At 40.5% G+C, this 26,717-nt stretch overlaps 1 protein-coding gene across 1 annotated transcript in view; it reads right to left on the reverse strand.

Moving 5' to 3' along the window:
* Positions 1 to 3,797: 3,797 nt before the first annotated feature.
* Positions 3,798 to 26,717, reverse strand: part of LOC311148561 (BMP/retinoic acid-inducible neural-specific protein 3-like) — a 75,156-nt gene continuing 52,236 nt past the window's right edge. Inside the window, exons 7-8 of the mRNA XM_084185546.1 lie at positions 26,421 to 26,643; positions 3,798 to 4,919 (exon numbers count right to left, since the gene is read on the reverse strand). Of these exons, the coding sequence (XP_084041672.1) occupies positions 3,803 to 4,919; positions 26,421 to 26,643 (1,340 nt within the window). The 3' untranslated portion in view covers positions 3,798 to 3,802. The remainder of the gene's footprint in view (positions 4,920 to 26,420; positions 26,644 to 26,717) is intronic.

Below are 26,717 nucleotides of genomic sequence, written 5' to 3' on the forward strand. Positions count from 1 at the left end.
TATTATTATATTATTAACTGGAAGGAATGGCGGCCAAAGGAGGTGTTGGCTTTGGGGATGACCAGTGAGATATACCTGCTGGAGCGCATACTACGGGTGGGTGTTTCTATGGTGACCAATGAGCTAAGATAAGGCGGGGATTTGCCTAGCATTGATTTATAGATGGCCTGGAGCCAGTGGGTTTGGCAACGAAAATGTAGTGAGGACCAGCCAACAAGAGCGTACAGGTCACAGTGGTGGGTAGTATATGGGGCTTTGGTGACAAAACGGATGGCACTGTGATAGACTACATCCAATTTGCTGAGTAGAGTGTTGGAGGCTATTTTGTAAATGACATCGCCGAAGTCAAGGATCGGTAGGATAGTCTGTTTTACGAGGGCATGTTTGGCAGCATGAGTGAAGGAGGCTTTGTTGCGAAATAGGAAGCTGATTCTAGATGTAACTTTGGATTGGAGATGCTTAATGTGAGTCTGGAAGGAGAGTTTACAGTCTAACCAGACACCTAGGTATTTGTAGTTGTCCACATACTCTAGGTCAGACCCGTCGAGAGTAGTGATTCTAGTCGGGTGGGCGGGTGCCAGCAGCGTTCGATTGAAGAGCATACATTTAGTTTTACGAGCAGTTGGAGGCTACTGAAGGAGTGTTGTATGGTGAGTGTCTAACTTATGAATTAAACTTCCTAATAAACGTACAAATGTTATTAGCTAAATGATGCCTAGTTAGCAATGTCATGTTTTATGGGATAGAGTGAAACACATTTTGTTGATACCAGTTTCAATCTGTCAGCTCTCCTGACTTCTAGAAATGGAGAAGGAACAACACTCCTTAGCTGTAGTGCTAACGAACATGCTACTGAACCGTGACACTAGCACACTGCCATGCATATTGGTATTAAAAGACAGGAATGTGTTCACCAAAAAATTGTGTTTAGGCAAATCATTAGTTACCTAGCTAGCAAAAATATGATAGCTAACGTTAACTAGCTAAGCACTAGCCAGTCAGTCAGTGGAGCTGACAGATTGAAACTGGTATCAACAAAATGTGTTTCACTCTATCCCATAAAACATGACATTGCTAACTATGCATCATTTAGCTAATACAATTTGTACGTTTATTAGGAAGTTTAATTCATATGTTAGACACTCACCGGACGACTTTGGTAGGTAGCTAGTTATCTAGATAGCTTTGTTTCCATTTTCCAACATATGTTTCCAATCCCCCTGATTGATCATCAACGGTTACTGGTCTTGGAACTTGTTGCCACAGGTTTGCCACAAATTAAAATTGAATCCTGAGAGAATTGTCTGCCAGAAAAAACCCTCTGGTGAACTGTTTGCCACTAGTATGAAAAATGTATGCACTCACTAACTGTAAGTCGCTCTGGATAAGAGCGTCTGCTAAATGACTAAAATGTAAAATGTAGTGTCAATACATATTATTGTTGCCAAATGTTTGCTGCAGATTCACCACTAGTGGCTAACTTTTGGCAACATTTTGTGGGAGAATATTTAGTTTGCAGCAACAAATTCATTTTTGTAAAGGGAGTCAGATTTGTTAAAGCATGACTAGAGCAACATAGTAGCTCTTCAGGAGGAAGGTTGGCCACCTCTGTTTTCTATTTACTATTTTCCTCCTTCTTTGCTGCCTGTGTCTGAGCTAATGCTGTGGAATGTTTGAGTCTCATTGCCTCCAGTTGTCATTCTGGGTGATGGAGCTAGAGCTCAGCTAGGGCTGGTAGATTTAAACCAAAATGTAAACACTTGCCTCCCATCAGGCCCATTGTTGGGACAACCCAAAGCTTTCTCTCTCTGAGGCCTCTCAGCTGAATAGCTTTATTCCAGGACCCAGAGTAAAACATAAAAGTCTTCAGATTACTAGAGAGTAGCAGCTAGTGAGAGAAACACCTGAGATAATGGGCTTTGATACGGTGCCCGTCTCTCTTCCTCCAGCAACCATCCATCAATGTAAATGGAAGATACAGAGAGGGCCAAAGCTGGGTTATTCTAAACTAGATTTCACAGACCTGGCTGACCTTTGGTGAAGCAATTTTCTGCGCAGTATAGCCTACTGCTGCTGCTGCCCTGCCGACTATGCCAACCACTGGGATGAGTGATGGGATTTAATTAGGGATGGCCATGTCTCATTAATAACCAAACATAACATATACCTGCACCCACCTACACGTAATTGAAACAAATACAATTCACATTTCAAGTTTATCCATGCCGCTTTTGTTTCACTGTTATCTCATCAGACATTCCAATTAAACTCAGTGTTTTCTTTTTCTTAACTGTATTTGTATATTTGCACCTAATATTCCTTAGATTCATACCTCATATTCCCATTATTCTGAAAAGGTACTACATAATGACAGCCATAATGAAGATAAGAAAGTAAATCAATAACTAATGAATGCCCCCACTCTGATGGCCATCATAAATTATAGAAAACTTTCCAAGCTGCCACTTAGTATTTTACAATTTTTTATCACGCAATGCATTGGCTGGATTGTTTTCAAGGATATCCAAGGGGAAAAGCCATTAGTCTAAGAACAAGGCACCTGGCGTTTAATGGCAAACACTGGAGCGAGTTGTGCTCTAGGGTTTGTTGTGACTTTAATGTATTATACTGTTGTCTGGCAATGTAGCCTTGTCCAAGTCTTTTACACAGATTAATTGCAAAGATTCACATAAGGCAACATTTCATGGAATATCTGTCTGTCCTGCTCCTAAATTATGGGATGAGAAATCCTATCGATGCACTGAATGAATTAATGGAACATCTTAATGAGATTTTCCTGAAGCATTTAAATATAATCTTAACTGACACACTTCCGTTTTATCTTGGTCATTTGGTGAATTGGTACTAATTGACAGGATCTGGGAACAACTAACAGTAGTACTGTGTCTCTTTTTGTCCGAATTGCATCAAATATGATATTATCTAGATTAATGAACTAAAGATCAAATATACATATGAGATGGATTTAAGTCATAGATTATCTCTGATAAAAATAGACACTAGATGGAATATCTACACTATTTACAGACAGGACATAAAAATGACTTTTATTTAGTGAATTAACAAATTCAGAATGTTGTTATACAGCATATCGACATTGCTTAGTAACTGTTCACAAACAACTGCATTATAAAAAATAAAAGTACATGTAACATAACATACTAGCCATTGCATTTATGGTGTTTTATTTCTGTACGTCTGAAGTATTGTTATAACTCCAATTTGTGGGAATTTAAACATGAAAAAATTAAAAACAAGGAACAGTTGATTTCCTTAGTGTCTCATGTAGCTTTGGACTTGGGGTGGAGTAGGATTAAACTGAAGAGTGTGAGTATAAAAACGATGTGTGTTCAATAATAAAGTGAAGGACCTAAGTAAAACCATGCTGGTGTCAAACCAAACACACTGTCGATATAACACTTCATTATCATAAAAAGCATCACATTGTAAGTGATTATTGAGATCTGTGCAATCTATGGATTTCAGGACACGGGCAACATATCAGTGATGATAAATCTTTTGATATCCATAATGGTCAGAAAGTCATAGTTTTATTTTTATTATGTAAAAAGGCAAAGTGAGCATGGTGAAGCCCCCTTATGTGTATATGACACTACAAATTTCCGGAGAGTTAAAATGTTACATTAATCCCAATGCATATCTCTTGAGATCATAACCACAAAGAAAATGTCCCTCAGTGCCTTCCAAAATTGCTCTTAACTGTAATCAAGTCAGTGTGATAGCAGCAAAAGCATCTATGCAGCTGGACTCTGGCACCTTATTAGCTACATAATTTGGTTGTTTCGTATTCCATGGAGTTTGGCTGTTTGGCAGAGAAAGCCTGCAACGCTGCCTGTATTCGGACAACATATGTGGTGGATAATTTGAGGCGGTGGCGCAGGAGACAGGAGAACAGGTCCAGGAGCTGAGGTCCGGGAGGGGACAGTCGGTTGACCCGGTCCCTGATCTCCAGCAGCTGCAGCAGGGCTGAGTCCTGCGATCCCTGAGTGTATGGGTAGTCCAGCTGCAGAATCAGGTCCTGGATCGCTTCCGGGTCAAAGTGCATACTGTAACCAAACACCTGGATGCTGTTTATTTTCATGTAGCCCAGGTTCTTATCGGGCTCCAGGAACTCTAAAGGTTCATAGTACACCGAGCCGTTCCCTTGGGGCAACGGAGCCCTGATCCTGCTCCGCAGGTAGAAGTGGACCGTCTCAAAAAAAGTTTTCCACTTGTTGCCCAAAGTTAACGTCCAGTTGTAACAGTTCAGGGGAATGTTTAGTTTAGTCCTCTCCCAATCAGGGTAGCTGTTCTGGTCGATGGGCATGATCCAGCTCTCAGAGTGACTTCCCCCGAAGGGGTTGATATAGACAGACAGCACTGGCTCCAGGGAGCTGTTCCTAGTAAGGCAGATCTGCAGGGTCATCCCCAGGAGCATGTGGACATGGTTGGACTTGTACTTGTTGCTCTTCAGTGTAAGCAGCATCCTCTTCCTCCAAGACGGGTCAAACCAGTTGTTGAGCCGGACGTCGTTGCTGACGAAGATCCCATGGATGCAAATACGGCTGTCTTTCTTCTGCAGCAGGTATCTCAGCTCCAGGTCCCGCAGGTCCGTCTCGAAGCCGATGTAGTGGTCCGTGGAGTCTGGGACCTCATTGCGGCAGACCCCCTGGCTGAGCATGTACCCTGGGTTGCAGGTGGCACAGCGGGAGCGGTTGTCATAGGAGCAGGAGGCGCAGAAAGAGCCCTCGCCCACGGTGCAGGGTATGACACCCTGGCAGGACGGATGGTCGTAGGGGCAGGAGCAGCTCCTTGTCTCCTCCAGGTAGGAACCTATGTGGTTGTTCTCGCTGCAGTACATGATGGACAGGATGTAGTTCAGCCAGTAGCTGAAGGACCTGCAAAACACACTCAAACACAAATATGGATCACCTTCCAGACCTGTTTCTTTTTTTTGTTGGGAAATGCACTTAGTATAGCCATACACTGTATAGTGCACTTTGCAGTTCTGGGAACACTATCTGCACTATGATATCAGGTTCACTAGAATAACCGCAAAGTTGGCTGATATTCATATTCCCCAAAAAATAGTTCCATCTCCTGTAGGTTCATGTCATGATATAGCTGTATTTTTCTGACAAAATAACAATATATTAATTATTCCCCTGCAGTATTTATGTCTGGCCATGTCAGTGGGTTGTCAAAGAGTGTTAACGTCATATGTACGCAGGCAGGGTGTCACGGTATTTTCCCAACCCCACGAGACATAAAAAGGTATATGTGCACACAGCAACAGTGTATGATGAATTGAGGACAGCTCATGAAAATATATGAGAGTGGAAAAGCAGAAAATAAAACATTATCTTTTAAAGGCCAGCTTCATAGATGAATAACTCATTATAGATGCCATAAGACATTTGGCCGTGCACGTTAATCAAATCAAATTATAGCTGCAGAAACATTTCTATCTAATAGAAATGTTTCATTTTTTATTTGATTAGATTTTTTATCTACTGGGCCTGGTGTTGTCACCCTCATGGGTAGTATACATATCTCTCCTCCTCACTGGAACTTCTGCTCAGCCAGAAGAATGCTGTTCTCCCACCACGCCAAACCAGAATGCTTCATGCCACCTCCTCAGCATATGTAAATACTGCTGGGTAGGTGTTGCCAAGAGAGATGAGGTGAGAGAGGAGGTGGGTGGCAAGTGAAGAGGTGTTACATGTAGCTGTCGGTCTGTCAGCGCTTTACAAAAACACCTAATGCCAGAGACCGGGGATGTCTCTTTGTCTCTGCGCTGTCACACAATTCTCTGTGACTAACTGGATTTACTTTATAAATTGCCTCCATGAAACAATAGGCGGGAAACAATAATAGGTTGAGAAGAAAACCTAGAATGGAAATGGAAGGGGTAGGAAGCAGCTTGTACTGCTATACTGAAACCCATGAAGACAAATCTGTCACAGAGTCAGACTTGAACAAGATAACTTCAGTGTTACAGCCACAATAGCAGTACAGTGGCTTGCGAAAGTATTCAACCTCCTTGGCATTTTTCCTATTTTGTTGCCTTACAACCTGGAATTAAAATTGATTTTTTGGGGGTTTGTATCATTTGATTTACACAACATGTCTACCACTTTGAAGATGCAAAATATGTTTTATTGTGAAACAAACAAGAAATAAGACAAAAAAACAGAAAACTTGAGCGTGCATCACTATTCACCAATTAAACCACTCAAGTGTTGCTTTAGCAGTATGCTTAGGGTCATTGTCCTGCTGGAAGGTGAACCTCTGTCCCAGTCTCAAATCTCTGGAAGACTAAAACAGGTTTCCCTCAAGAATTTCCCTCTATTTAGCTCCATCCATCATTCATTCAATTCTGACCAGTTTCCCACTCCCTGCTGATGAAAAACATCCCCAGAGCATGATGCTGCCACCACCATGCTTCACTGTGGGGATGGTGTTCTCGGGGTGATGAGAGGTGTTGGGTTTGCGCCAGACATAGCGTTTTCCTAGATGGCCAAAAAGCTCAATTTTAGTCTAATCTGACCAGAGTACCTTCTTCCATATGTTTGGGAAGTATCCCACATGCAATTTGCCGAACACCAAACGTGTTTGCTTATTTTTTATTTAAGCAATGGCTTTTTTCTTGCCACTCTTCCGTAAAGCCCAGCTCTGTGGCGTGTACGGCTTAAAGTGGTCCTATGGACAGATACTCCAATCTCCACTGTGGAGCTTTGCAGCTCCTTCCGGGTTATCTTTGGTCTCTTTGTTACCACTCTGATTAATGCCCTTCTTGCCTTATCCGTGAGTTTTGGTGGGCGGCCCTCTCTTGGCAGGTTTGTTGTGGTGCCATATTCTTTCCATTTTTCAATAATGGATTTAATGGTGCTCCGTGGGATGTTCAAAGTTTCAGATATTTTTTTAATAACCCAACCCTGATCTGTACTTCTCCACAACTTTGTCCCTGACCTGTTTGGAGAGCTCCTTGGTCTTCATGGTGCCACTTGCTTGGTGGTGCCCCTTCCTTAGTGGTGTTGCAGACTCTGGGGCTTTCAGAACAGGTGTATATATACAGAGATCATGTGACACTTAGATTGCACACAGGTGGACTTTATTTAACTAATTATGTGACTTCTGAAGGTAATTGGTTGCACCAGATCTTATTTAGGGCCTTCATAGCAAAGGGGGTGAATACATATGCACGCACCACTTTTCCGTTATTAATTTTGTAGATTTTTTTTAACAAGTTATTATTTTCATTTCACTTCACCAATTTGGACTATTTTGTGTATGTCCATTACATGAAATACAAATAAAAATCAATTTAAATTACAGGTTGTAATAAAACAAAATAGGAAAAACACCAAGGGGGATGAATACTTTTGCAAGGCACTATAGTTGTAGGAGACAGAGTTTTCTATGGCAGTGGCTGTATTTTCACAGCTTATGAGAATCAAATGGCCATGCCATGACCCTTTTATTTATTTATAGAGTATCAATCTAACTACCGTATTATCTTCATGTATGAAGAAAATACATTCTCCATAAACTAGGACAAGTAAACAGGACACACCATGAAAATAAAGGCAATCTCAGTATATCTAATGTATGAAATAGGTTCAGCTTTATTAATCAGTCCTCTATGATTGTTAACAAAGAAATAAGTGCTGATTTTGCCAAGTGAAACCATTTCTAAAACAATTTTTTTTTTTTATGAAGAGAAAAAAACACAAGCACAGCAGTTTTACCCGGCAAGGGGGTTGGTGAAATTGGAGCAGCTATCCCATGTTCTGATTGATTGCCTTTGAACTCTTTTGAACATAAGAAACATAAAACATCAGTGCAGAACTGTCAAAGCAATATGCAGAGTACATAATTTATCACCCCTCACTTATAAACAATGTGTACGTCTGAACATGAACATGGGGACATGAGGCAGCCATTTGCGACTGGGACATTCACATAGGGCGGCGCACAATTGGCCCAGCGTCGTCCGGGTTTGGCCGGTGTAGGCCGTCATTGTAAATAAGAATTTATTCTTAACTGACTTGCCTAGTTAAATAAAGGTAAAATATTTTTTTTTTTTAAACACCAGAGTGTATTCAGGCACAAAGGGTATACCCAAGTGGATTGCTTAGATGACCTGCATGTTTTACATTCATGTCACTTAGCAGATACTCTTATCCAGAGCAATTAGGGTTAAGTGTCTTGCTCAAATAAAATAAAATTGTATTTGTCACATGCGCCGACAATGCAGTACAAGAAATAGAGTTAAGAAAATATTTACTAAATAAAATAAAGTTACAAAATCTAATCAATTCAAAAAGTAACACAAGAAAATTACATAACAATAACGAGGCTATATACAGGGGGTACTGGTACCGCGTCAATGTGCGGGGGTTCAGGTTAGTCGAGGTAATTTGTAAAGTGACTATACATATAGATAATAAACAGTGAGTAGCAGCTGTTTAAAAACAAAGGGGGGGTCAATGTAAATAGTCCGGGTGGCCATTTGATTAATTGTTCAGCAGTCATTTATGGCTTGGGGGTAGGAGCCTTTTTGTCCTAGACTTGGCACTCCGGTACCGCTTGCCATGCGGTAGCAGAGAGAACAGTCCATGACTTGGGTGACTGGAGTCTTTGACAATTTTTTGGGCCGCTTAGTATATACAGTTGAAGTCGGAAGTTTACATACACTTAGGTTGGAGTCATTAAAACTTGTTTTTCAACCACTCCACAAATTTCTTGTTAACAAACTATAGTTTTGGCAAGTCGGTTAGGACATCTATTTTGTGCATGACACAAGTAATTTTTCCAACAATTGTTTACAGACAGATTATTTCACTTATAATTCACTGTATCACAATTCCAGTGGGTTAGACGTTTACATACACTAAGCTGACTGTGCCTTTAAACAGCTTGGAAAATTCCAGAAAATGATGTCATGGCTTTAGAAGCTTCTGATAGGCTAATTACACCATTTGAGTCCATTGGAGGTGTACCTGTGGATGTATTTCAAGGCCTACCTTCAAACTCGGTGCCTCTTTGCTTGACATCGTGGGAAAATCAAAAGAAATCAGCCAAGACAGAAAAAAAATGTAGACCTCCACAAGTCTGGTTCATCCTTGGGAGCAGTTTCCAAACGCCTGAAGGTACCATGTTCATCTCTACAAACAATAGTACGCAAGTATAAACACCATGGGACCACGCAGCCGTCATACCGCTCAGGAAGGAGACGCGTTCTGTCTCCTAGAGATTAACGTACTTTGGTGCGAAAAGTGCAAATCAATTCCAGAACAACAGCAAAGGACCTTGTGAAGATGCTGGAGGAAACAGGTACAAAAGTATCTATATCCACAGCAAAACGAGTCCTATATCGATATAACCTGAAAGGCCGCTCAGCAAGGAAGAAGCCACTGCTCCAAAACTGCCATAAAAAAGCCAGACTATGGTTTGCAACTGCACATGGGGACAAAGATCGTACTTTTTGGAGAAATGTCCTCTGGTCTGATTAAACAAAAATAGAAGCCCATAATGACCATCGTTATGTTTGGAGGAAAAAAGGGGGCACTTGCAAGCCGAAGAACACCATCCCAACCGTGAAGCACGGGGGTGGCAGCATCATGCTGTGGGTGTGCTTTGCTGCAGGAGGGATTCGTGCAATTCATAAAATAGATGGCATCATGAGGAACGAAAATTATGTGGATATATTGAAGCAACATCAAGACATCAGTCAGGAAGTTAAAGCTTGGTCGCAAATGGGTCTTCCAAATGGACAATGACCCCAAGCATACTTCCAAAGTTGTGGCAAAATGGCTTAAGGACAACAAAGTCAAGGTATTGGAGTGGCCGTCACAAAGCCCTGACCTCAATCCTATAGAACATCTGTGGGCAGAACTGAAAAAGCGTGTGCGAGCAAGGAGGCCTACAAACGTGACTCAGTTACACCAGCTCTGTCAGGAGGAATTGGCTAAAATTCACCCAACTTATTATGGGAAGCTTGTGGAAGGCTACCTGAAACATTTGACCCAAGTTAAACAATTTAAAGGCAATGCTACCAAATACTAATATAGTTTATGTAAACTTCTGACCCACTGGAAATGTGATGAAAGAAATAAAAGATGAAAGAAATCATTCTCTCTACTATTATTCTGACATTTCACATTCTTAAAATAAGGTGGTGATCCTAACTGACTTAAGACAGGGAATTTTTACTAGGAGTAAATGTCAGGAATTGTGAAAAACTGAGGTTAAATGTATTTGGCTAAGGTGTATGTAATCTTCCGACTTCAGCTGTAGGTCCTGGATGTCAGGAAGCTTGGTCCGGTGATGTACTGGGCCGTACGCACTACCCTCTGTAGCACCTTACGGTCAGATGCCGAGAAGTTGCCATATCAGGCGGTGATGCAACCGGTGATTGCGTCATCTGTGGATCTGTTGGGGCGGTATGCGAATTGGAGTGGGTCTAGGGTTTCCGGCATGATGGTGTTGATGTGAGCCATGACCAGCCTTTCAAAGCACTTCAAATCAAATCAAATCACATTGTATTTGCCGAATACAATACTTACAGTGAAATGCTTACTTACAAGCCCTTAACCAACATTGCAGTTTTAAGAAAGAATACCAAATAAAGATCACACAAAAATACAATATAAAATAATACGAAATGAAAGTAACAAATAATTAAAGAGCAGCAGTAAAATACTTTTCACCTACGGAACATTTTTTTTTTTTTACAGATCATACCCACCTCTCCTACACTGGAGGGTGGGATGAATACAAGAAAAATTAAAACTTTAATTAATCTCGGTCCTTCACTATTTCATATTTTTTCCCCAATTTAAAATCCTTGTTGTGTGACTGCACTTCTTGTATATATATGGAAAATAATAAATAAATAAAAAACTGATAATAATACTAATAGTTAGCATAGACTGCTGGATTTAGAACCATAAAATACTATATCTGACGTCCCGCTACAGATAATACATAATGTACAACTAGTCATATTATACATAATACAGTATACACACAATCATACTTTTTTGTTCACATCCCCAAGCTCACAAATACTTCTCCTCTTAGCTGTGTAGAGAGCACATTAATCTTATTCACTAATAGTCTGTGTGTAGGCCTACACCTGTAGGTGCCTGGCCTTGAAAATCTACAGAGATGTGAAGCTCATTACATGTGATGTGAAAGACTGCCACACTTTTGACTTTTTTTAGTAGCGCCTTGGGGAATTAACCTAATATTCTCTAATTTAAGGAGAGATAAAACGTCTCTAACCCATCGTGAATTGGAGGTTGGGGCAGCAGATTTCTATTCAAATAAGAAGAGTCAGCGGGCTAACAGAGATGTGAATACTATCATGTCTGATAGATGTTTTGTGACATTGTTCACTGGGGTTATTCCTAATATGGCGGTGTATGGGTTGGGGTCAATTGGTCGAACGCAGACGCTGCATAAAGTGTTGAAAATGCGGACCAAAAAAGGAATAAAGACGGACATTCCCAAAACATATGATGTCATATAGCAGTAGCCGGAAGGCAATTAATATATACAGTATAGGGTCCAATACCGTGTTCATTTTTTACATCCTGCACCTTGAAAGATTGCCACGTCTTCCGATATCTCTGCCCCCATTTCTTTCTCCCAGGATGTCTTTGTTTTTACCAATGACAGGCTTTTCATGTTTTGGATGGTTTGGTAGATGTTTCAGCAGGCACTGGGATTGGAGTCTAAGTGTTGGTCAATTCGCTTTTCAGGAATACGAAGGAAGCAAAGTATTGATTGGTAAGATATCCACAAGGGTCTTAATTCCGTTCCCCATCAAAATATGTCTGTGTCTCAATCCACCGCATCCGCTGATATCGCCTTTCTGCATCTGTATTGAAACGTGGCAGAGCTAGAGCGGTGTTTGTCAGACCATGAGACATCCCCAAAATCAGTCTTCTCATGAAAACATCTAAAGCGTCCGAACGGTTTGACCTACTATTATGACCAATCTGTGGAAAGATGACTCTTACGAACACGATGGTGTACTTTTGCTCTACGACACCCACAACCATCACGGGACTTGACTGAAGTCAGTACATCCATTTCTGCTCACTTCTGTCTGTAGCGTCCAAAAAGTTTGGGCTACACACTAGGTGAGTTTCTCACGAACGCATTCATGTCGGTAGTTTTGCTCCAAGATGCCCAAAAGCCTCACAAGACTCGTCTCAAGGTCCCTGATACCAGTTAAAACAATTTATGGAAGTATACTGTATATGTGACCCATTTCAAGAAGCTAGGCGTATGGTGCACGTCACTACTTCACAGGAGAGGCATTTGAAAGTCAAAAACGTTTTTATTATTCTTGTAATGCTTTTTTGGGGGCAGAAATGCCTTCTGGAACATGTGAACTTTAATGTGCCTTAACAACAAATGTGTATGCCATCTGTAAATACGAATACAATTGTTAAATTACGAGCCTAGCAGGTTTAGCCATGGAAAAAGACAGGAACCTTAACGTTATAGCCATGATTGGCTGAGATAATGGATGGGCTGGAAATGCTGAGAGATGAGTTCGGATTGGTCTGCCATGTAGTATTCTTCTGTCTATAACATGAGCTGCTCAGTATGTGTAGATAATCCTTGCTACCGCAGCTTTTTGAAAGATATCATGGAGAACTGCAGAAGTGTTGCTACTGCTCTCAACAACATTGCTGCCCTGAATTTAGCAGGTACTATCGACAAAGATCAGTGGGAAAAAGTTTTGATGATCATGCCATGCTGACTCTCTCTGACTCTGAAAATGAATCAGACGATGAGGAAATCTCTGATTTATTTAAAAAAATGTTAATTGAACCAAACTTTGTAGAGTCGTCTGATGACAGTGATGGGAAAGAAACGCGATCAACAGTGTTGTTGTCACGGAAGAAGTTGACCTAGTTTTGAAATCAGTGGAATCACCGATGGAAGCAGAGTATGATAGCAAGGAGATGGAGAATATTTAGGTATTTGATTGCAAAGGCGGAGGGAGTCAAAAAGAAAACACAGAAGGCGGTTGTATAAAACATTTGCATTGCTAGTTATAGCCTAATGTTAGCTAACAAAAGACTCCACTTTGGCAGATGATTACATGACCCATCAATTTAGCCAGGTGTGTCTAGGGGTGATTACGGCCATCTATTGTATTTCATGAAAATGTGTACATGTCTAGACAATAGTGACCCATCCACTAAGCTAGATGTGGCTTGTGGGTGGTTATAGCATTTATTTCACATGACCCATCAATTAAGACAATTGTGTCTTGGTAAACATCATCTAATAATTATAAAATATTTAGAAAATACTTTCTATTTTTTATATTGCTACTATGCAAATAGGCAAGTAACCATTTCACTGTACTGTTTACACCTTCTGTATCCTGTGCATGTGACAAATAATGTTTGATTTTATTTGATATAGTGTGTGTTTATCAGAGACGGTAATGTGAAGAACAACATGACCTGCACCAAAGTCAGATTAGGATATAGGCCAAGGACTAGATAAAGTGTATTTTTACCTGTTTTTCTCTTATTGTAGGCTACTACTTTCACCACTTTTAGTCTTGAAATCTTCGGTTGTCAACCACACTACCTCACTCACTTTGTTTAGCACATGGCCTCACATGTGAATCCTTAAAAAGATGGGTGGGGATAAGGCTTAAGAGGGTGTATACAAAGAAGAGCACTCCAGTAGGTGTACCAAAACATTCAAGGACGATTTTCTCAAAAGTGGGGTTACAAGTTTATCAACTTTCAAAGCAGAATTACTTTCCCATTGTTCCTCAACTGCAGTGTATAATATACCATTTTGTAGCTCTAAGTCTTTACTTTTATCCAATGTAAAAAACACAATTTCAAATGTTGTTACATAAAACCGAACCGATGCGGTCGGTCACATAGAGTGGGTTAAGAAAGTATTCACCCCCCTTGGCATTTCTCCTCTTTTTTATGTATCATTTGATTTACACAACATGCCTACCACTTTGAAGATGCAAAATATTTTTTTTGTGAAACAAACAAGAAATAAGACCAAAAAAACGATTCACCCCCCCCAAAGTCAATCCTTTGTAGAGCCACCTTTTGCAGCAATTACAGCTACAAGTCTCTTGGGGTATGTCTCTATTAGCTTGGCACATCTAGCCACTGGGATTTTTGCCCATTCTTCAAGGCAAAACTGCTCCAGCTCCTTCAAGTTGGATGGGTTCCGCTGGTGTACAGCAATCTTTAAGTCATACCACAGATTCTCCATTGGATTGAGGTCTGGGCTTTGACTAGGCCATTCCCAGACATTTAAATGTTTCCCCTTAAACCACTCGAGTAGCACAATAATATCCTAAATTGCATATTATTATTATATTAAACCACTCAAGTGTTGCTTTAGCAGTATGCATTGTCCTTCTGGAAGGTGAACCTCCATCCCAGTCTCAAATCTCTGGAAGACTGAAACAGGTTTCCCTCAAGAATTTCCCAGTATTTAGCGCCATCCATCATTCCTTCAGTTCTGACCAGTTTCCCAGTCCCTGCCGATGAAAAGCATCCCCACAGCATGATGCTGCCACCACCATGCTTCACTGTGGGCATGGTGTTCTCGGGGTGATGAGAGGTTTCAATGCCAAATTCAATGTTTTATCAAAAAATATATTGTATATTTTTTTATACCTTAAGCGGTCTTAAAATTCTAAATCAAAAAGCTACAGTGGGGGAAAAAGTATTTAGTCAGCCACCAATTGTGCAAGTTCTCCCACTTAAAAAGATGAGAGAGGCCTGTAATTTTCATCATAGGTACACGTCAACTATGACAGACAAATTGAGGAAAAAAAATCCAGAAAATCACATTGTAGGATTTTTAATGAATTTATTTGCAAATTATGGTGGAAAATAAGTATTTGGTCACCTACAAACAAGCAAGATTTCTGTCTCTCACAGACCTGTAACTTCTTCTTTAAGAGGCTCCTCTGTCCTCCACTCGTTACCTGTATTAATGGCACCTGTTTGAACTTGTTATCAGTATAAAAGACACCTGTCCACAACCTCAAACAGTCACACTCCAAACTCCACTATGGCCAAGACCAAAGAGCTGTCAAAGGACACCAGAAACCAAATTGTAGACCTGCACCAGGCTGGGAAGACTGAATCTGCAATAGGTAAGCAGCTTGGTTTGAAGAAATCAACTGTGGGAGCAATTATTAGGAAATGGAAGACATACAAGACCACTGATAATCTCCCTCGATCTGGGGCTCCACGCAAGATCTCACCCCGTGGGGTCAAAATGATCACAAGCAAAAATCCCAGAACCACACGGGGGGACCTAGTGAATGACCTGCAGAGAGCTGGGACCAAAGTAACAAAGCCTACCATCAGTAACACACTACGCCGCCAGGGACTCAAATCCTGCAGTGCCAGACGTGTCCCCCTGCTTAAGCCAGTACATGTCCAGGCCCGTCTGAAGTTTGCTAGAGTGCATTTGGATGATCCAGAAGAGGATTGGGAGAATGTCATATGGTCAGATGAAACCAAAATATAACTTTTTGGTAAAAACTCAACTCGTCGTGTTTGGAGGACAAAGAATGCTGAGTTGCATCCAAAGAACACCATACCTACTGTGAAGCATGTGGGTGGAAACATCATGCTTTGGGGCTGTTTTTCTGCAAAGGGACCAGGACGACTGATCTGTGTAAAGGAAAGAATGAATGGGGCCATGTATCGTGTGATTTTGAGTGAAAACCTCATTCCATCAGCAAGGGCATTGAAGATGAAACGTGGCTGGGTCTTTCAGCATGACAATGATCCCAAACACACCGCCCGGGCAACGAAGGAGTGGCTTCGTAAGAAGCATTTCAAGGTCCTGGAGTGGCCTAGCCAGTCTCCAGATCTCAACCCCATAGAAAATCTTTGGAGAGGGTTGAAAGTCTGTGTTGCCCAGCGACAGCCCCAAAACATCACTGCTCTAGAGGAGATCTGCATGGAGGAATGGGCCAAAATACCAGCAACAGTGTGTGAAAACCTTGTGAAGACTTACAGAAAACGTTTGACCTGTGTCATTGCCAACAAAGGGTATATAACAAAGTATTGAGAAACTTTTGTTATTGACCAAATACTTATTTTCCACCATAATTTGCAAATAAATAAATTAAAAATCCTACAATGTGATTTTCTGGATTTTTTCTTCTCATTTTGTCTGTCATAGTTGACGTGTACCTATGATGAAAATGACAGGCCTCTCTCATCTTTTTAAGTGGGAGAACTTGCACAATTGGTGGCTGACTAAATACTTTTTTTCCCCACTGTAAATGGTCCTTGGTATGACCATCTTAAACAATTCCATATGTTATCTTAGGAGAAACCCCCACCCCCTGGCTTAGATAGGGCTTCATATAAAGCATTGGGCACTACAAGTGTCTGGAACCCTATTGGAGGGATGCAACACCATTCTTCCATGAGAAATTTCATCATTTGGTGTTTTGTTGATGGGGGTGGAAAACACTGTCTCAGGCGCCGCTCCAGAATCTCCAATAAGTGTTCAACTGGGTTGAGCTCTGGTGACTGAGAAGACCATGGCATATGGTTTACAGCGTTTTCATGCTTATCAAACTATTCAGTGACTACTCGTGCCCTGTGGATGGAGGCATTGTCATCCACTCCCATCAGGATATAAATTATTCACCATAGGTTGAAGGTGATCACTCAGAATGGCTGTGCATTTATTGGCATTTACCTTTCCATCAAAAAATGCATTAGATACTGTGTTATTCATTGGGAACATAATTATTTTGTTCAGGTTCAGCTTGTAATCAGAAAGCTTGTCGAATCCTTTCAGCGAATCGATAACCTGTGGGATTGTATTATGAGGGAACGAAATAAACAAGAGTAGAAAATCTGAATTCAACAAAAGTTGGTGATTTACACCGGCTCTATGTATACCAGTAACATTTTAATTTGTTCTTAGTGCTATAGCAAGCGGCTCTATCGCAATTTTAAATAGAAGGGGCGAAAGTGGACATCCCTGACTCGTGCCTCTAGGTCGAGGGAAGTAGTCTAAACATATTTTGTTTGTACGTACAGACGCCATAGGGAATGAGTACAATATCTTGATCCATTATTTAAATACTTCACAAAATCCAAATGTATCAAGGGCAGTGAAGAAGTATTTTCATTAGATTCAATCAAATTCCTTTTCAGCATCCTGCGAGATTGCTACTTCTGCCGATTACGTTGACTAGCTGGCATAGATTATATTGAAAAGACGATTGTCTTCCTGCTATAAAGCCTGTTTAATCCAGGTAGATTATGATTGGCATGACAGTTTCCAGACGGCATCAGAGGATATTTGTTAAAATCTTATAATCGATATAGAGCAAGGAAATTGGCCTGTAGGAACTGCAATTGCGTGGGTCTTTGTTTTGTTTGTTTATTGTCAAACGGATACTGTATGACTGCCTGATTGAGGGTTGGAGGTAGTTTATTCTTATCAATTGCCTCAGAGAAAACCGTGACGTGTGGTTAATTTATGAGTAAACTTGTTATAAACTTCTACCGGGAATTCATCAGGTCACAGTAATTTCCTGCCTTGCATGCTTGCGATGGCTTGATCTATTTCCGCAATGGAGAATGAGGTCAAGCATAGATCGTTGTTCTTGATTTATAGTCAGGATGTCAAGTTTCTCAAAGAAAGACTCCATATGGGAGGTGTTTGTCGTCTCTGATGTATATACTGTAAGTTCTGGTAGAAAGATTTAAATTGATAATTGATACAGATTGGGTCCACAATCACATTCCACTCTTGTGCCATAATTGAGTAATTTGGCCAGCTGTATGCCTGTCTTAATTGTTGGGAGAGTAGTTTGCCAGATTTTTCACCATGTTCGAAAAAGTTTTGCCTTGAGCTTAGCGTCAGTTGTTCTGTCTTTTTTGTGGAGAGGATGTCAAATTCAGATTGTAGTACAGTCCGTTCTTTAAAAAGAACTGGAGACTGAGTAGCTGAATGGATTAGATCGATCTCGTGGTCTAAAATAACAATACTCTGGTAGTCAATAGAGATTAGCGACCATATTGACCATATTGCGACCATATTGCTATCTACAATTGTTCTTTCTACAAAATAAATTCTAAGGTCTCTGCTAAGAAAAGCTCAGCCGTTAAGGGTTGTGTTAATTACGTGTTATTACTATTTTACTACCTCTTTATTACTAGTTTGATACCCCATCCAGAGCTATAAATACAGTAACTACCAGTTTGAGGCTTGATTCTGCATCCATATTCATGTAATTTAAAGGTCACCAACAATGTTTATCATAGCATCCTCCAGAATGGGATAGCTATAGTTTTAACTGTAATTTGTGGAATGTAAAAAAATATATATATATATATATCGTTACTTTGGAGGTGACTACAACTATTGGAATACAGATCACAGAAAGTGACTACCTTTCAAAAGTATTTGAATACAGATCTCAGAAAGTAACTACTTTTGTCAACTATTTGAACAAAGATCTGAGAAAGCAATGACTTAAAAAAATAATAATACAGATCTCAGGAAGTGACTATTTTTCTGAAACTACTGGATTGGCTACCTTCAACTAATGGCAGGGCTGTATCTGGAACTGCATGTTGAATATAACAATATAATTAATAGAGTACACACAATCTAGCTGAGTCATATTTTAAGACGTTTGTTACAAAAGGCTATATACACACACATTTTTCACATTAGTGTTTTTTCATCAGAAATTATTACTTATGGATACCTTCATGTGTGTGTAAAATATTACTGTTCACAGATTTTAATTCATAGATTTAGATGAAGATTGGATGTGTATTAAAATGGGTGTTGTTGCAAAACACTATATATCCGTTGTTTAGCTGAAATTGAATGTTTGTGTCCTGTATTGTATATTTGACTGTGAAATGTGATTGTCACACCTACTGTAGCTATCTTAAGATGAATTCACTAACTGTAAAATCGCTCTGGATAAGAGCATCCGCTAAATGACTAAATTGTAAAATGTAAATATTTCACATACAGATCTCATATTACTGTATTGTTTTTAAATATTGATGTGACAAATGTATCATTTGTAACGTTTTTATAAAACATTTCATTATTTGTCACATTTGACTGTGTAAAACCAAACAGTACTACCTATTTCTCTGAGAGTAAAGTGGATATATAGCATTTGCAGCAAAACATGATTATTTGTCTCTCTGAAATGAACCCATGAAGTGATAGATTTCAAACATATACAGTTGAAGTCGGAAGTTTACATACACTTAGCCAAATACAGTTGAAGTCGGAAGTTTACATACACTTAGGTTGGAGTCATTAAAACTCGTTTTTCAACCACTCCACACATTTCTTGTTAACAAACTACAGTAAGATAACACATTACATGCACATTCGCATTTTCTCAAGAGATGCTGAAAAAAAGAAATCGTATTTCTCCAGTCCTATTCCCGAGACAAATCTTTAGATTTGTTGTATAATGTTACTGCAAGAAATGCCTAATTCTGCAGGAGTTAATATTATATTAGGCTACATGTGAGAGGTTATAGGCCTTCAGATTTCAGTTACTATTCCATTTAACTCATATGAAATTCAATTAGGAATAATCTGTTTATTCATGGCTACAACAATACTGGGATATCAAAGGTGCATGTAAACAGTTTATCTCTAATAAGACCTTAAGCGGGATATGAGCTACTATCTGGAATACTGTGCGCATGTAAACATGGTCACTGCTTGGTATGGCAATAGCACTGCCCTCAATCGCATGGTGTTACAGAGGGTGGTGAGAACAGCCCAGTACATTACTTGGGCCGAGATCCCTGCCATCCACGACCTCTATATCAGGCGGTGTGAAAGGAAGGCCTGGAAAAATAGCTAACTAAATAGCTTACAACATTTACACGGACTGAGTTGACCTTTGTATTTATTCAATTTTTTCACTCACTTTTGCCCTCAGAAAAGCCTAAATTCATCGGGGCATGGACTCTACAAGGTGTCGAAAGCGTTCCACAGGGATGCTGGCCCATGTTGACTCCAATGCTTCCCACAGTTGTGTCAAGTTGGCTGGATGTCCTTTGTGTGATGAACCATTCTTGATACACATGGGAAAGTGTTGAGCGTGAAAAACCCAGCAGTGTTGCAGTTCTTGACGCAAACCGGTGCGCCTGGCACCTACTAACATACCCTGTTTAAAGGTAGTCAAATATTTTGTCTTGCCGATTCACCCTCTATATGGCACACATACAAAACCCATGTCTCAACTGTCTCGAGGCTTAAAAATCCTTCTTTAAGCTGTCTCCTCCCCTCAATCTAAACTGATTGAAGTGGATTTAACAAGTGACCTCAATAAAGGATCATAGCTTTCACCTGGTCAGTATATGTCACGGAAAGAGGAGGTGTTCTGGGTTTAATGTCAGGGCTCTGTGCAGACCAGTCAAGTTCTTCCACACCGATCTCGACAAACCATTTCTACATGAACCTCGCTTTGTGCACGGGGACATTGTCATGCTGAAACAGGAAAGGGCATTCCCCAAACTGTTGCCACAAAGTTGGAAGCACAGAATCATCTATAATGTCATTGTATGCTGTAGCGTTAAGATTTCCCTTTACTGATACTAAGGGGCCTAGCCCGAACATGAAAAACAGCCCTAGACCATTATTCATCCTCCACCAATCTTTACAGTTGGCACTATGCTTTAGGGCAGGTAGCGTTCTCCTGGCATCCGCCAAACCCAGAATCGTCCTTCAGACTGCCAGATGGTGAAGCGTGATTCATCACTCCAGAGAACGCGTATCCACTGCTCCAGAGTCCAATGGCGGTGAGCTTTACACCACTCCAGCCGACGCTTGGCATTACGCATGGTGATCTCGGCCATGGAAACCCATTTCATGAAGCTCCCGAAAAACAGTTATTGTGCTGACGTTGCTTCCAGAGGCAGTTTGGAATTCAGTAGTGAGTGTTGCAACTGAAGACAGACTTTTACTTGCTACGCACTTCAGCAATCGGCGGTCCCATTATGTGAGCTTGTGTGGCCTACCACTTCGCGGATGAGCTGTTCTTACTCCTAGAGGTTTCCACTTCACAAAACAGCTCTTATAGTTGACCAGGGCAGCTCTAGCAAGGCAGAAATTTTACAAACTGACTTGTTGGAAAGGTGGCATCCTATGTCGGTGCCACGTTGAAAGTCACTGAGCTCTTCAGTAAGGCTATTATACAGTGCCTTGCAAAGGTATTCATCCCCCTTGGTGTTTTTCCTATTTTGTTGCTTTACAACCTGTAATTTAAATGGATTTTTATTTGGATTTCATGTAATGGACATACACAAAATAGTCCAAATTGGTGAAGTGAAATTATTATTATTTTTTTAAATTCTAAAAAAGGAATAATGGAAATGTGGTGCATGCATACAGTGGGGGAAAAAAGTATTTAGTCAGCCACCAATTGTGCAAGTTCTCCCACTTAAAAAGATGAGAGAGGCCTGTAATTTTCATCATAGGTACACGTCAACTATGACCGACAAAATGAGGAAAAAAAATCCAGAAAATCACATTGTAGGATTTTTTATGAATTTATTAGCAAATTATGGTGGAAAATAAGTATTTGGTCAATAACAAAAGTTTCTCAATACTTTGTTATATACCCTTTGTTGGCAATGACACAGGTCAAACGTTTTCTGTAAGTCTTCACAAGGTTTTCACACACTGTTGCTGGTATTTTGGCCCATTCCTCCATGCAGATCTCCTCTAGAGCAGTGATGTTTTGGGGCTGTCGCTGGGCAACACAGACTTTCAACCCTCTCCAAAGATTTTCTATGGGGTTGAGATCTGGAGACTGGCTAGGCCACTCCAGGACCTTGAAATGCTTCTTACGAAGCCACTCCTTCGTTGCCCAGGCGGTGTGTTTGGGATCATTGTCATGCTGAAAGACCCAGCCACGTTTCATCTTCAATGCCCTTGCTGATGGAAGGAGATTTTCACTCAAAATCTCACGATACATGGCCCCATTCATTCTTTCCTTTACACGGATCAGTCGTCCTGGTCCCTTTGCAGAAAAACAGCCCCAAAGCATGATGTTTCCACCCACATGCTTCACAGTAGGTATGGTGTTCTTTGGATGCAACTCAGCATTCTTTGTCCTCCAAACACGACGAGTTGAGTTTTTACCAAAAAGTTATATTTTGGTTTCATCTGACCATATGACATTCTCCCAATCCTCTTCTGGATCATCCAAATGCACTCTAGCAAACTTCAGACGGGCCTGGACATGTACTGGCTTAAGCAGGGGGACACGTCTGGCACTGCAGGATTTGAGTCCCTGGCGGCGTAGTGTGTTACTGATGGTAGGCATTGTTACTTTGGTCCCAGCTCTCTGCAGGTCATTCACTAGGTCCCCCCGTGTGGTTCTGGGATTTTTGCTCACCGTTCTTGTGATCATTTTGACCCCACGGGGTGAGATCTTGCGTGGAGCCCCAGATCGAGGGAGATTATCAGTGGTCTTGTATGTCTTCCATTTCCTAATAATTGCTCCCACAGTTGATTTCTTCAAACCAAGCTGCTTACCTATTGCAGATTCAGTCTTCCCAGCCTGGTGCAGGTCTACTATTTTGTTTCTGGTGTCCTTTGACAGCTCTTTGGTCTTGGCCATAGTGGAGTTTGGAGTGTGACTGTTTGAGGTTGTGGACAGGTGTCTTTTATACTGATAACAAGTTCAAACAGGTGCCATTAATACAGGTAACGAGTGGAGGACAGAGGAGCCTCTTAAAGAAGAAGTTACAGGTGTGTGAGAGCCAGAAATCTTGCTTGTTTGTAGGTGACCAAATACTTATTTTCCACCATAATTTGCAAATAAATTCATAAAAAATCCTACAATGTGATTTTCTGGATTTTTTTCTCTCAATTTGTCTGTCATAGTTGACGTGTACCTATGATGAAAATTACAGGCCTCTCTCATCTTTTTAAGTGGGAGAACTTGCACAATTGGTGGCTGACTAAATACTTTTTTTCCCCACTGTATGTATTCACCCCCTTTGCTATAAAGCCTCTAAATGAGATCTGGTGAAACCAATTACCTTCAGAAGTTACATAATTAGTTAAATAAAGTCCACCTGTGTGCAATCTAAGTGTCACATGATCTGTCACATGATCTCAGTATCTATACACATCTGTTCTGAAAGGCCCCAGAATCTGCAACACCACTAAGCAAGGGGCACCATGAAGACCAAGGAGTGCTCCAATCAGGTCAGGGACAAAGTTGTGGAGAAGTACAGGTCAGGGTTGGGTTATAAAAAATATCAGAAACTTTGAACATCCCACGGAGCACAATTAAATTCATTATTTAAAAATGGAAAGAATATGACACCACAACAAACCTGCCAAGAGAGGGCCGCCCATCAAAACTCACGGACCAGGCAAGGAGGGCATTAATCAGAGAGGCAACAAAGATAACCCTGAAGGAGCTGCAAAGCTCCACAGCGGAGATTGGAGTATCTGTCCATAGGACCACTTTTAGCCGTACACTCCACAGAGCTGGGCTTCATGGAACAGTGTCCAGACATAAAGCCATTGCTTAAAGAAAAAAATAAGTAAACACGTTTGGTGTTCGCCAAAAGACATGTGGGATACTCCCCAAACATATGGAAGAAGGTACTCTGGTCAGATGAGACTAAAATTGAACTTTTTGGCCATCTAGGAAAACGCTATGTCTGGCGCAAACCCAACACCTCTCATCACCCTGAGAACACCATCCCCACATTGAAGCATGGTGGTGGCAGCATCATGCTGTGGGGATGTTTTTCCATCGGCAGGGACTGGGAAACTGGTCAGAATTGAAGGAATGATGGATGGCGCTAAATACAGGGAAATTCTTGAGGGAAACCTGTTTCAGTCTTCCAGAGATTTGAGACTGGGACGGAGGTTCACCTTCCAGCAGGACAATGACCCTAAGCACACTGCTAAAGCATGTCTTGTCATGTCCAAATGTCTTGGAATGGCCTAGTCAAAGACCAGACCTCAATCCAATTGAGATTCTGTGGTATGACTTAAAGATTGCTGTACATCAGCGGCACCCATCCAACTTGAAGGAGCTGGAGCAGTTTTGCATTGAAGAATGGACAAAAATCCCAGTGGCTAGATGTGCCAAGCTTATAGAGACATAGTTATGCATAGTTATGCACGCTCAAGTTTTCAGTTTTTTTGTCTTATTTCTTGTTTGTTTCACAATAAAAAATATTTCGCATCTTCAAAGTGGTAGGCATGTTGTGTAAATCAAATGATACAAACCCCCAAAAAATCTATTTTAATTCCAGGTTGTAAGGCAACAAAGTGGGAAAAATGCCAAGGGGGGTGAATACTTTTGTAAGCCACTGAACTGTCAATGTTTGTCTATGGAGATTACATGGCTGTGTGCTCGATTTTATACACCTGTCAGCAACGGGTGTGGCTGAAATAGCCGAATCCACTAATTTGAAGGGGTTTCCACAAACATGTGTATATATAATGTAGCTACTCTACTTGCTTTATTCATGACGAGAAAACTAACTAACTAACTAACTAACTAACTAACTAGCTAGCTAGCCAAGTTGCTAGTTAGCTAAGTTAGTTAGCTAGCTAAATTAGTTAGCTAGCTAGCTTATATTAACCAGTAATACAAAATATGCCTAAACGTTTTAAAACATTATCTGTCACATTGAGGTTTGATAGGGGGTAAAAATAATTGATGTTTTTGTTGCTAGCTAGCTAGGCAACCAGTTATATTTTATTCCCCTATCAAGCCTAGCTAGCTAGCTCTACTAGCTGCTGGCCAAATTAATCAACGTTCTTGATTCTAGTTACTAAGATAAATAAAACATCTCAAATTAGCTACTCACTTTAGCATTAACTTCTTTGAAGTATTTTCTGAACAGATTCTCACGTCCTTGTTTCTCCAGTTGTCAGTTCAACCATACACCGTTTACACACTCATTTGTGGCACCCAAATTCAAAAATGTCAATTGGAACTCTGAAAATAAGTGATTCTTGTTGCTAGGCTACCAGTTACTGTGCTTTTTAGCTTGCGGATTGCGGGTGCCTTTATCAAGAAGGAATAAAAAATCATAGCTAGTGTCTGAAAGAATTATATGGATTTAATATTTGTCCAATTATTGAGCATATCCTCAAAACTCAAATAAGCATCAGGAATTGTCCTCATTAAGCATATCAAAATTCATATCAAGATCCTGATATGGATCTCAGTCAAGAGCCTATGCATTGTATGTGCTGAGAAAATATACTATGTAGGCCTACTGTCAGTATTTGTCATCATATAGAGAAATCCAGAGGGAATCCAAAAGTGATTTGTGTATGAAAGAAAAATATTGATTTAATATTTGTCAAATTATTGAGCATGTGGTGAAAACTCAGAAATGCATCAGAAATCATCCTTATTTTCAGCATATCAAAAAGCATATCAAGATCCAGATATGGACAGCCAAGAGAAGCATATCTGGAATCAATATAGTTTCATATCTTGAATGTGCTGAGAAAAGACAGATATGCAATGTATACAGTCAGTATTTGTCAACATGGAGAGAAGAAATAGGATGTCACATATCTCAGGACATTGAATGAGTCCATATCCGGCCATAGGAAATGTCCATGTGTGATATTCGGAGTAATCCCAATATCATACATGTCTAAAAGGCACATCTGGATTCTGAAATTTTCAGGATATACACAACACTCAAAATATGCATTGGAAATGGTCTGTATTCTGTAGAATATCAAAAACATGTCATGTAAAGATATCCCCTGATTATGGTCCCTTTTCGCACAGTGTTTGTGTCTCCCCTGTTTGGTTTGCTTCATGTTTGTTTTTACTCCCTACCCTAAATTGGTGGGGTTTTTCTTTTCCTTTAATTTGTCTATCATGGGAATCTAGTGGGCATCCATGGTGGGTGTTAAGACCCTACTCGAGTTTGCTTGGCCAGCACACATGGTTGCCTTTCAGAACCCATTTTAAAACCCCACCTTTTTTCTTTTGGTTGTCAGTGGCTCATTTGTTAGTTCCCTTTTTCTGTTCAGCGACTATTTTTGGTTTCTTATTGGGGAACGTAACACCCAGTACACCACCATTTTACTATTTCCTTTTACAATACATCCTATTTTACTATGCTGTCTTACGAGGGTCTTGAACGTCTAGTTGTACCATTTCTACTGAGATTGCCCTAAAAATAAATACTTTACCTACAATATCTCCCATTGATTGATTGTATTTTTTTCAGATCTCCTTACAGTACTGTCTGTATGTCCATCTGAACAGATATTATGACTAAACAACCACTCCTCATAGGAAATGTTTATCATTTATCATAACATGTTCTCACCTCTTTCTCAACACAATGACTGTCAGCTGTGTCCGGCACCTCTTGCTGAGGGTGAAGAGTTTGTTGACGATCCGTCTGGATTTGGCGATAAGCTGTCTGCTGCTGAGCTCTAGCTGTCTGTAGCGCTGATGGATGGCAGGCTCCATTTTCCAGAAGTACTGGATGGCAGATGTGTTGAGGGCGTAGAACGTCGGGAGTCTCCGTACAAAGTTCTGGAACTCCTCTGAAAGGCAGACAGGTGTGAAAAGGTTTAATGCGCCATCGCAATTCTGCTCCGCATAGTTCTTTATTTATATG

The sequence above is a fragment of the Coregonus lavaretus genome, assembly GCF_964263955.1.
Source record: "Coregonus lavaretus genome assembly, chromosome: 21".
Classification (NCBI taxonomy): Eukaryota; Metazoa; Chordata; class Actinopteri; order Salmoniformes; family Salmonidae; genus Coregonus; species Coregonus lavaretus.